At 33.0% G+C, this 12,833-nt stretch overlaps 1 protein-coding gene across 2 annotated transcripts in view; it reads left to right on the plus strand.

The window, feature by feature from the left end:
* LOC150088095 (MAP kinase-interacting serine/threonine-protein kinase 1-like) overlaps positions 1–12,833 on the plus strand; it is a 183,230-nt gene that overhangs the window by 104,526 nt on the left and 65,871 nt on the right. For both annotated transcript variants that reach the window (XM_090369338.1, XM_090369337.1), the window contains exons 5-7: positions 2,036–2,067; positions 2,179–2,283; positions 9,024–9,079. In XM_090369338.1, coding sequence (XP_090225464.1) covers positions 2,036–2,067; positions 2,179–2,283; positions 9,024–9,079 — 193 coding nt within the window. The remainder of the gene's footprint in view (positions 1–2,035; positions 2,068–2,178; positions 2,284–9,023; positions 9,080–12,833) is intronic.

Consider the following 12,833-nt stretch of genomic DNA (forward strand, 5'->3'; position numbering starts at 1 on the left):
ATTTAAGAATAAAATTGAGTGAGATTAAAAAAAGGGGTAAAGTAGTATAACACTCACAAAATATGGACAATGTAGTCCCAACGTAGTGTGTTTTATAGCAAAATAAATTAAGATGAATTAAGAAGTAAAGTGGTAATAAAATTAAAATATAAAAATGAGTGTTTATAGTGCAAACTAGTTGCAAAAATAAGTGGTTATAAGCGAATGATTTAATTAGAATACGTATATATAATTTAAGGAGAATGTGTATAAAATATTTTAAAATTGAAAATTTTGTGCAAGCAAATGGTATAAGGCAAGAGAGTGAATTGAGGATAGGGAAGGAATAAAAGTGTAAATAAAAAGGCAAAGATAGTGAGAGATTAAGGGCATCAGGAAGGTCCGTGTCACCCTTGAATTGCACTAATAGCTTTACTAATGGGGAAAAAGTAGAAAGTATAAATATAAAAAGTTAAGAAAAAGATTTTAAAATCTTTTTCTTAGTTGGGATTGTAAAGTCCATCCTTTTAGTAAGGACCTGACTGTGCAAGAGTTCGTAGGAAAAAGAGAAATGCCTACGTGGTAAGAAGCTGAAAAAAAAAGAAAAGCCGAAAAATGGAGAGCCAAGAATAAAAACTGAAAGCATTAAGTAAGCATTATGAGAAAGCAGAATGTTGCTAAAATAGAGTATAAAATCGATACCTGGAATTTTCAAGTAGTGCATAGCAAAAAGTTGATGCGGGAAATAATAGTGAGGAAATATCCAGTTGGATCAATAAATGAAGCTAAGGCATACCCACGTTAGAGTGAGTGCTTGGAACTCATAATAATTTATAGTGAGAAAACAGAATTGAAAGAAACCCGTAAAAAGAAGTTAGAATTAGTGACCTCAATAGTCGTTTTTTTATAAAATAAGTGCATAAAGATACCTGATAATGTATCAATTTTTACTTTTAGCTAACATCAGATTTGAATTTTATATTTGCTCTACCCCTTTTTTGGATTTATAACCAAACTAACCCACCCATACCTGATGATGGCTATCACTCCTTATTTTAATTTAATGAATTTTACTTAATTTTTTGCTTTACAGTTACCTTCTCTCTAATTAGCTTTTTAATTCAGCCTATACTTTTGCTTAATTCATTACAGCATATAGGATTTTCACATTCTTTCTCTTTTTCATGCCTACAATACTTTCTTTTTCTGCTATCCTTCTATTAGTAATGGCATTTTGTGTAATTTATGTATCTGTCTTTATTTTTTTATTTTTTTTTAATGGACCTATTAATTCCATCTTATGCATGTGTGTAAGGAACTTATTTTTTTTGCACTAACTTAAAAAAAAAAAAAAAAAACTATAAGCAAAACTGCTAGGCTTGATGGAATAATAAGAGGCTAGGGTGTGTGTGAAATAGACTAAAGAAAAGGTTAAACCATAATGTTTTTGCTCAACTAATTAGGTGGTCAAGACAAAGCACAACGTGTGCTTTTTCCTGGCTAAATGAATTGCCACTTTAGTTATTGCTTTAGCAGTTTGATACAAAATCAATCTATGGTAATCAAAAATGTTTAGGGTGAACCTAAAACAAAGAGAAGGATATCTTAGAAGCATGGAGTAGGCTTTGATTATGTAATTCAGCCATTCCTTGTTGGGAGCCTGAGGGGTTAATATAAAATAGTTGTATTATTTCACATTCTTTCTCTTTTTCATGCCTACAATACTTTCTTTTTCTGCTATCCTTCTATTAGTTATGGCAGTTAGTGCTTTTTAAAAATAAATTGATATTTTCATTATTAAGAAATTAAAGAAAGTTGTTGAGCTTAAACCTGTTCCATTTAAGAATAATAGTTTTACTTAATCTTTAAAATCCTTAGATCAATTAATTTTGGACTGTTTTAGTGAAAGTTTGACCTTTTTAGGAAGTTATGTATAGGATCTGCTACAGAATAGAATTAAAGATTTTGTTTATTCAGTGTTTCATCCTTTAAATTTGGTATTGAGATGTGTTGGAAATGTTTTTCTTTTAATGTCTGTTAATGTTTTTCTTTTCAGATTTTATTTGGTATTTGAGAAGGTTAATGGAGGTAAGTTCAGAAGCAGAACACTGATAAATTTAATTTCTGTAAGATTTTATTCTAATATTTGCAGTTGTGTAAAAATGTTTTTTTTTTTTTTTTTTTTTTATATTCCATCAGGTCCACTTTTAGCCCATATTCAGAAGAGGGTCCATTTTACTGAAAATGAAGCAAGCTTGATTATCAGGGATATTGCTACAGCTTTAAAATTTTTGCACCAGAAGGGTATGATCATTTATCTGTGTGAACATTTATATATCTGCATTTTAGTATTAACAGATGATATGCATAAAATGGTTTTTAACTGTTTGTGTAATCATTTTATTTTTCAAATCTGGAGGGAGAAAGTAATATATTAGTCCCTCCAATAAAAAAGAGTATATCCCATTTAAAAAACCATATATAAAAGAGAACCTGTGTGAAACTTGTTCTTTATGTGAGTTTTGTTTCTTTAATAAATACTCTGCCAGAACGAGAAGTGTATTATACTATAAGCATAAAGGAAAGTACTACATGTAGGGAAATCTTCTTTAACCTTTTTAAGAGTGAACACATTAACCTAAAGAGTTAATGTGTGTGGGCTATGGAGAATATGCATACTGATCTGTTTTTGGAGGTTGCCATTTCAAATAAATGTACAAATGGCTTTATTTTTTTTAATACATGTTGCCATCTTTTATCTGTGTTTCTAACTAATAGCAGAAATAGATGGCAGTGAGAAATTAGTTTTGAAAATCGGATGAGGACATTGCACCTTATCACCCGATGTGCAATTTTTGCTTACAGAAGCTGAAATTCTTTGGAATTTAGATCCAGAAGTTGATGTTGAATTAAATTATAAATAAATAATGTAAAGGATATTATTGCTTCAAAAAGGAGTAGTGATAAATTTTTTATTTTTTAAATTCTGGTTTCATCTTTGTTAGTTTTACTTTAATGATGGGTAGTAGAGTCAAAATAAGAAGAAATTGAAATTTAAAGGCATATTTGTTCAAAATTTTCATTGTTACAGTACTTCAAAACATCAGGAAAATGTTGTTAACATGCTATTGATTTTTACAAAGGTCTCATTTATACACAGTAGATCTCATTCCACTTAATTGTGTATTACAAAGTCAGTATATCACTTCAACATTTATTACAAAAGTGGTGTTTGCATCATGGATAGTATAACCATAATTTTCAGTACAGGTAGCAAAGTGTGTTGATCATGCTGTGATACCTAGGTGTGAGGTCACTTGTCATTTGCAGGGGGGGCACCTCTGTAGCCAGGTGAGCAGGAGCAGCAGTGCGTAGCACGCTTCTTGATTAGATCGGGGTTCGAGCCCGTGACCACCAAATACGGAGGATGCGGAAAGGTCAGGGAATGACCATCGCTTATCCCCAGAGAAATGTGGCCTTAGTTGTGAATGCTCCTAAAAACCAAATAACAATCATTTGCAAGGGGAAGTCGGAGCCATCAGTTTAAAAAAATGTCAATTTCAAAAAGCATCCCCCCCCACTGAAATCTTAAGTGACTTTGCTGTTGTGTATCAATGCAGATGGCATTAGAACTGAATTTTATCTGCTGTTGGAGCTCTTTCTCCTGCTGCATCTGCTACAGCTCTGTTTCTCCCAATAACTCTAGGAGGCTTACTGCTGGGGCTTATTGCACAAATTCCTGCAGTCAGAGCTAGTTCCCTTCTGCACTCTTATCACCTTTTTTTCCCCTTTTCTTTTGTAGTCCACATTGGCAGTGGCAAAGTGATGTGTCGAATTTTTACCAGTGGCATAAAAGGATACCTATATTTTAACTTTTGTTCCTCTTTGTGCGACTTAAAATATTTCTGAGCAGTAACTTTAATTTTGATCAGAGCTGTGTTGTGAAAGTGTGCTTCGTTTCTGCCATCAGTTTTGGTTCTTCTGCACATGCTTTAGTTGTTTCATGAAAAATTTTATAAATTTTTATAACCTCATGCTTTAGCAATGGCAAAGGGATTATAATGAACGGTGTCAAAATTGTTACTGATAAAAGAGGAAATCTAGTTTTTGGCCTTTGTTACTTAATGTAATGCAGAGTCCCTTTGTGCTTTAAGGAAAATTTTTAAGCAGTACATGAGCCCCACTTCAAACCTGAGGCAAGTTTCTTCTAAAAAGTCAGTTGATTTTTTGTGGCTTATATTGACTGCTTTGTCACTACAATGATTAAATTTGATCAGTGAACCAATTAAGTAATCAAGAAATTAAAGGGGATGTGAAAAGCAAACCACCACCACCAACAAAAAAAAAAAAAAAAATATATATATATATATTGGGTAATGATTTTTTTAGAATGTCTTAAGCATCCCTGAGAAGTAAAAAAAAAAAAAAAAAAAAAAAACCACAGATTTTTGTATAATAAGGTTTTTTCCCCCTCCTTTTGTGAACACTAATTGCAGTTTAAATAAATGAATTTTATGTATATAATTTTTTTTTATTTTTAACGAAAATTGATCAGCTCGCTCAATTCACTGATAATAAAACTTTCATTGCCACTTTAGCTTTGGGAACACAAAAACAAAACTCCATGGTACCTGATGGGTAGTTGGGCACAGCAGCAAAAGTCATTTGGTGCAGGGAGCACTTAGCAGTAACACTGAACTTGCTGTAGCATTCAATGGCATAACATATTCAAATTTCAGTAAAAATTTTATTGCATGCTGCACATTTGAATTAAATGGTTCTAATGCAGTGATTTTTTTTTTTTTTTTTTTTTTTTTTGTGTTATATATTTTAGTATAGACTTTTTGTGTAATATTTTCCTGTCAAGCAGCTTCTGTGGTTAATATTTCCCATAAAAGACTTATTTATGCACGAAAAACCTAGCATTTAATTCCGCACAGCCAAGGTAAAATTTAGCATCTGTAATCAAACATTTTTTTCACTTTTCCTCTGCTGTTCTAAAACGACATCAAGTGGGTTGCCAGCTTATGTAGCATAATTAGCAAGAGCAGTTCATGCTTAGTTACAAAGTTTACAGAAAGCAGTAACACTAAAAAGAGAGGTTCTTTTTTGTTTTTTTCTTTGGTATGAATATACAAGTAATGGACAGGAAAGAATATCCCAAGACATAGATATGCCTCTCTTTAGTGGATGCATATAATTATACATATTAAACAGCTTAATGCTTACTTTAATGTACTGTACATTTAACTGTGTGACTAATAATGGTTGCAAAAACAAAACTCAGCTACCCTGTTATCATGTACAAGGAATTTATTGAATTTCTCCACAACAACATAATTGTTGTTTCTCATATTGACTAAACTAATGCATTACACATCTTTCCACATGTCTGCTAATGAAACTAAAAAATTATTAATATTTTAAATAAAAATTGAGAATTCTGCACAATGTTAAAACAGATTATCTGACAAATCTCTTGATTAAAATACTAATATGTTCTGTACTTGAACAGATACTTCAGACTTATTTAAATTGAAACAGGTGTATTTTGGACCCTTGAATTCGAATTAAGAAGGTTTTGCTGTAACTTTGTTAATTTGGAGTTCAAAAAACCAATTATCAAGTCATCAATTCATTTCTACTTTGTCATTAGTTCCCATATGGATGATGTACAACCTTTAATACCCTGAAGAATTAATTGGTTTGTTACATCAGTTTTTATACACATACCTTGCAGACATACTGTGATATATTCCTGATTTCCTTTACAGTTGAATCCCTCAGTAAGACCACCTCCTAAAGAACAGGGCATTCTACACTGGAAGATCCTAGGGCTAGACTTAGAGGGGGACGATAATGTAAATTATGCTCAAGTCTATTAAATCCTAGAGTGATTTTGCTCTAGGGCATCAACTTGTTTCCTCAAAGACTCTTTTCTGACAACGAGCAGTTTCAATTTTAGATTGTCACCCTCCTACATCTTGCACACAGAAATGAATCTTTGTCAGCCAGAGAAACATGTGACAATAAATAAGAGCAAAAAGACTGTGAATCGCTACAGTTCTTCCATCAGTTCGTATACACTGAGCCAAAACATTATGACCAGTGAGTCGTTAACACAAATCGAAGCAACTGCAGGTGAACTACGGTGTATGCGCGGGTTGGTACATGTTATAAAAAACACCTGATAATTAGCTCCGTTAATCAGCGTTACTCTTGTTTTTCAGATGGAAAAGACAGCGGACTTAAGCGAGTATGACAAAGTCCAAATTGTAATGGCCAGGCGAATGGGTCAGAGCATATCCGAAATGGCATGGCTGATGGGGTGCTCATGGTCAGCCGTGGTTAGTACCTATCGAAAGTGGTCAGAGGAGGGGAACCCATGAACTGCCAGCAAGGTGTTGGACGATCACGGCTCATCGATGCTCGAGGTGAGCGAAGGCTCTCCCGGATGGTATGTGGCAACATAAGGGGGACTATGGCGCAACTCATTGGTAATTGGAATGCTGGTGATGGGAGTAATGTGTCACAAAAACAGTACATCGAACCCTGCTGAAAATGGGGCTGCATAACCACAGGCCGCTCCGAATGCCACATGGATAATGCTCCATGCCACACCGCCCAGATTGTTTGAGACTGGTTCGTGCAACATGAGAAAAACTTCCCAGTATTGCCCTGGTCTCCAAATTCCCCAGACATCAATCCCATCGAGCATCTGTGGTTTGTATTGGAACAACAACTCCGATTGGCAGCATCTGAACCACGGATCTTATAGGAGTTAAAGGATCTGCTGGTTACTGGTTAGAAATCTTGTAGCGTCCATGCTTAGCCAGGTACGAGCTGTTTTGACTGCACGTGGAGGACTAGCATCATATTAGGTCGGTGGTCATAATGTTTTAGCTCATCGGTATATACCAAGATATGCTACACTTATCTGTTCTAGTTGAGATCATATTTACTTTTATATAATTTTAAGTTGCAAAAATATCAAAGTAGTGCACTGTTCGATTACCTTTAAAAATGTCATACTTAAAATAAAAAAATAATAATAAACTGAAATTACAGAAATATTACAATTTTAGTATTAATATTATCCGTGTAGTACAAGAAAGCCCAAGGCTTTTGCTCCACTAGCCAGAAAAAAAAAGTATATAAAATTATTAAAAATGATATAAAATACTTAAGTGATTCTCTCCTCGTGTAGGTACCTATCCAGCTGACCTTTGAATTTCCCTAAGCAAGAAGATTCAAAGGCTGGCTGCCAGATTTCATCCTCAATCATTTTATTATCTCCATCCATTCTTAGACTTCAGTCATGTCCCTGTAAAGGTATCTAGTTACCATGCTCTGTAGTTCACATATAGTAGTGGCATGTGATGCAAGAAAGCAAGTGTATGAGCTTACGCAGCATCAGCCAAAAAAAAAAAAAAAAAAATCACACCATTCAATCCAAATGCCTGTCCAGTTCCTCCTTAAATTTATTCAACCTATCAACTTCCATGACAGATGGAATTTTGTTCCAGCAGTTAACCACCCACTGGCTAAAGGCAAATTTCTGCACATCTGTTCTACATCTGTCTTTTCTTAATTTGAATTTATGCCCCCTTAGGTTCGTAATCTGAACAAGTGGAAGGATCCCATCAGAATTCAGCGTGCTCAACCCATTCAAGGCCTTATACACCTCAATCAGATCACTGCACAGGTGCCTAGTCTCCAGCCACTGCAATTTGTAGAACTTAAGCCTCTCTTGGTAAGAGGATTCCTTCATTCCCCTCACCAATCTTGTTGCCCTTCTCTGTACACACTCAAGCAAATCTATATCCTTCCTAAAATGAGGCCTCCAGACCTGTACACAGTACTCAAGGCATGGCCTGACCATTGCCTTATACAGAGGAACAATATATAAAGTCTTTCTTCACATGGACATCCTATTGCTGATTTTACCAGGTATGTTGCCAGTCTTTGCATTCTTTCAAGAGAGTCTATCTCCATACTTGAACACAATTGTATTCCACTGTAGTTTTACAGTTGCCTTTCACAGTGGGATTGTGATCCCCTATCTTTACAAGCAAATGTTTGATAAATCATTGCTAGAACACTGGGTCCTCTTTGCCACTTGTCTGCACTGAATGGAGATCTTCATAGCCACCTGTATTGTAACTGAAATCTATTTATTTTACTGCTGTTTCTAATTCAACCCTACCAAGTGTTAAGTTATTTGGGGTTTCTATTTTCCCAAGTGTAATGCATTGCATTTTGCTGCAATAAAACAATTTCTGCTTTTCTGAACATCTCCCCACCTTAACTTGACATCTACAATGTGTTATTCTTGGGAAAATATTACAATTAATTAAATAAATCAAGTGATTTATTTAATGGATTAAGTCAAATGATTTGCCAAAATACAAATAAACAATCTCAAAATTATTTCCTACATCCAGGTCATGAGTGGCTCTATCCGAATAGGTAGCTTGGTTGGTTAAACATGATTTTCTTTTATATACTGAATGAAAATAAATTTTAGCTCTGTTAAGCTGCGTAAAACTAGTTTTGCCAAGGCAAACACATTTTAAGCATTTTTCAACTAGTTTAAAGAATTTATTATTGCCATAGTTTCATGCTTCTGTATTTAATATCAAATGATAGTACATTTATAATGCTTATTATAGTGGACTTGTTTTTGTTATTGACCATACTCATAGTACAGTAATAGCCTTTCACTATTTTTTTTTTTTTTTTTTTTTAAATAAAAGCACTTAGAAATACAGTTCTGTACTATTATTGTCCCTGAGCAGGCCTGCACTTCACTTTGTTTGCCTTACCTGACAACAATGAAATTGATGTTTTTTTTTTTTTTTTTTTTGTTATATGGCTCTTTTCATAACATAATCAGTATTGCAGATTTGAAGGAATATGGAAATTCACTCCATAGTTAATTTTATTTTTTTGACAAACAGTTTGTATAAGGGTATGTTTGCTCCCGAGTTAAATTTAAGTGGTGTTATAAATGTTTTTTTTTTTCTTTCTTTCTTTCTTTTTAGGAATTGCTCACAGAGACTTGAAACCTGAAAACATCCTTTGTTTCAGCGAAGACCAGGTGAATAACTTTACTTTCTTATTTTAATGTCATTGACACACCCCAGTTTATTTCAGTGAGGATCACAGGCACCTTAGAGGTGATAATTTTATTTTTATTTTTTTTTATTTAGGGAAAAAGTTTTTGGATTTTATTGATTTTGATTTGGTAGTTGTTGGCGCATCGGCTTCTGTGGCCATATTGCACCTCCCAAGGTTTTTGCAGTACTTTGATCCAAGCCCGAGGCAGGAATCGAACCCGCGACCTTTGGGTTGCCGGGCTATCCACTCGGCTAGCCCGGTCGGCCTTTGGATTTTATAATACTGCATGCAGAATTTTTGTCTAGCCGACAAAAATTCTGCATGCAGTATACCAATATATCATCTTTTTTTAATAGATTTCTGTATTCTTATCTAAATTATTATTTTAATAAAAAAATTTAAATCTTTAAAAATGTACTTTTATGTATTGTTTTCCTTTTTAAAAAAATTAAAAAAATATATACCTAAGCAAAAAAAAAAAGCAAGCAAGAAAGAAAAGTTATAACTCTGAAATAAAAACATGTAGGTAATAGTTACTTGCATTTTGCAGTGCAAAAAACTTTCAAGAGCATGAAATTTTGAAATGTGTGGCTTAATTCTGATCTGTTGGAGGGGATTAGTTACAAAATACAAACATGAAACTATTAGGTACTTTGATTTTTCAAGTTAATAAAATAAAATTGTTAAGCCTGCAAAATTTAATCTGCACTTGCACATGTGCATATGTATATTTAAAAACAATTAGACCAACTTATTGTATAGAAAGATTCAGTAATTATATATTAGTAAAATAATAAGAGGAGTTTACCTCAATATAGTACGTAGAACACTTCCATATGATACCCTCCAGAAATTAAAACGGAAAAAAACGAAAAAAATCGACAACTTACCGGTACATTAGAGTAAAATATAAATAATCAATTGAACACAATTCAAATCAATTTAGAACAATTAAAAATCAAATTAACACAATTAAAAGAATCTAACAAAAATATTCAAAACAATTTTCCTTCCTGAAGCTGACAACGCTTTTTGACCGTATGTCGTGATCACAGGAATGAAAATTACCGAATTGGGTTAAACCTGAAACTTAAATAGTGATTATTTGTCTTCGCGCATGCGCGTAAAGGTCCACGCATCGGAGATCAAATATGGCCGCCGAACATTAACAGAATTCTCGTGTAATTTAATTTCAACGGTTTCTGCATATGGGACAGAAATAAAGTATACTTTTTTTATTTCTGTCCCATAAAGTATACTTTATTTCTGTCACATATGTTGAACAGTGGCCAATACGGAAGTTACACACTATACTGAACAATCGCTCGGTTCTTTCCGCGTTCGCAACACAAATTAATGATCTGGTATACAACACTTCTTGCGGTGATTGCGACTCGTCTTACCAAGGTTCGACGTGGTTTTCTCTTAATATTCGTGTAAATCAACATGAAGCCTCAGTTCGTGCTCTCGTTCAGCAGCGTCAGAATTAGCCTTTCATGCCATTAACGAAAAACATACTTTTTTATTTAACGAGGCCAAAATACTTAATGTTCAACGTAATTATACGCGACTATTAATTGCAGAAACCGTTGAAATTAAATTACACGAGAATTCTGTTAATGTTCGGCGGCCATATTTGATCTCTGATGCGTGGACCTTACGTGCATCCTCGAAGACAAATAATCACTATTTAAGTTTCAGGTTTAACCCGATTCGGTAATTTTCATTCCTGTGATCACGACATACGGTCAAAGCATTGTCAGCTTCAGGAAGGAAAATCGTTTTGAATATTTTCGTTAGATTCTTTTAATTGCATTAATTTGATTTGAATTGTGTTAATTGATTATTTAATTATTTATATTTTACTCTAATTTACCTGTAAGTTGTCGGTTTTTTTCGTTTTTTCCGCTTTAATTTCTGGAGGGTATCGTACGGAAGTGTTCTACGTACTATATTGAGGTAAACTCCTCTTATTATTTTACTAATATTATTATCAACGTAGAACATATTGAGTATTACAGCTCTGATTCATACTATCTAAGTAATTATATATATAAAAAAATTGTAATTCTATGTTTCTTTATTATAATCCATTTTTTGTCCATTATATACCATCCTTTAACTTCTTACTGTAATATCAGGATCCTTTACTATATGGTCAGGTAATTACGCTCCCGGTATATCCAAAGTACCTTTATTAGAAGCTATTTTCTTTACTTTTCACTTTTTGCTTTCTAACTCTAAATTTTTATAACTCAAAACTATTAAAGTAATTTGAGGGAAATTAAGGTGCTCAGGCTTTCCTTATTCTTACTTCCTTTCCCCTTATGTCAGCATAATCTTTCTTTTTCACATGAATATAATAAATACACCACAATTCAAATGATATATTTAATGTTGGCTCTCATTTTCTGTATTATTTGTTTCAAAGCTATCTGTCGGGCTAGCTCTTATTTTGCCTGTTTGCTGTTAAATTTAAATATAGATTGCTGTAATGCCGATAATTTGGACCTAGTTAAACAGGCAGATAATAAACAGAAACAGATAGATAGTCTTGCTAATTATTGATTAGATATATTGAATAGTGCTAGCCCTCGAAAACATGCCATTCAAGGTATCCTATTATCAATAATTAACCTCTTATTCGTTATTTTATTTTATATTTTTATTATTTTATTGCTAATTATATGTTTATTTATAGAGTACAATGAAGTAAACCAGCACAGGCTATCTTAGTCTTTATAGGTTCTTTTTGTCTAATGGCTTGCTTTGTACTCTTGTACTTTTAAGCTAGAGTTTTATCGTACATCTGCTCTTTTGGTTTGTAGACTCACTTTGAGTACTTTTATTGTACATATACACTCTTACAGTAATTAGATTACATTGTTTAATCAATAATTTGATGGCATTAATCTGATATGATATACATTTTCCATTCTTCCTTTTACTACCTTTCCATTATTTCATTTTACACACACACACAGCACTTTTTTTTTTTTTTGTAAAAAAAAAAAGTGCCGGTACTCATTCTTTGCTATCAGAAAAATTGAAAATTAAAAGGACATGAAAAGTACAGTACTCTAAAAAAGTATTTCCTGATATTGTTACTTTAGTAGTAATGTTTTTGGAAAAAGAATAACAAATTAAGTATATTAACACAGTTTATTAAGCATAAATTTATTATTCAAGTATATAAGTAAAATGTGTAAAAAATTAGTAAAAAAATAATAAAGTTTTTATAGAATATTCCAACCTTTATTGAGTTCTCATCCATCACACTATATCGACTTATTTTTTTGTTTGTGTCTGTTGCTGAATGACATTTCTGAAGCAGCCACAAATCGGCGTATTTTCTCGATCGAAGTGTGTCACCAGTGGGCCAACAGTTTTTAAGAAATAGTAGTGAAGAAATTGTTTTTGTCATCAATGAAGTTCTGTTTGGGCTGATGATCAGATTCATTTGTGAAAAGCCTCATTCACATTCACTCGATGAAATTGGTATCGTATTCATCAAATGCTCTTTGATTTTCTGAAACCGTCTTTTCGAACAGGTATTCTCGAAATCCACGAATTGTCTCTCTTTCGTTTAATTGAAGCCTAATTGACAATTTTCTAACTTCAGTTTCACCAAATGCCAACATTTCACGTTTTAGAAGGTTTAATACCTTCATTGTCCTCATTTTCCTTCTCTCAGCATCGATATTGTCACTAGTTCTTAAATTTGAATTTTTTTT

This window comes from Mastigoproctus giganteus, chromosome 3, assembly GCF_048544385.1.
Source record: "Mastigoproctus giganteus isolate SK-2022 chromosome 3, ASM4854438v1, whole genome shotgun sequence".
NCBI lineage: Eukaryota > Metazoa > Arthropoda > Arachnida > Uropygi > Thelyphonidae > Mastigoproctus > Mastigoproctus giganteus.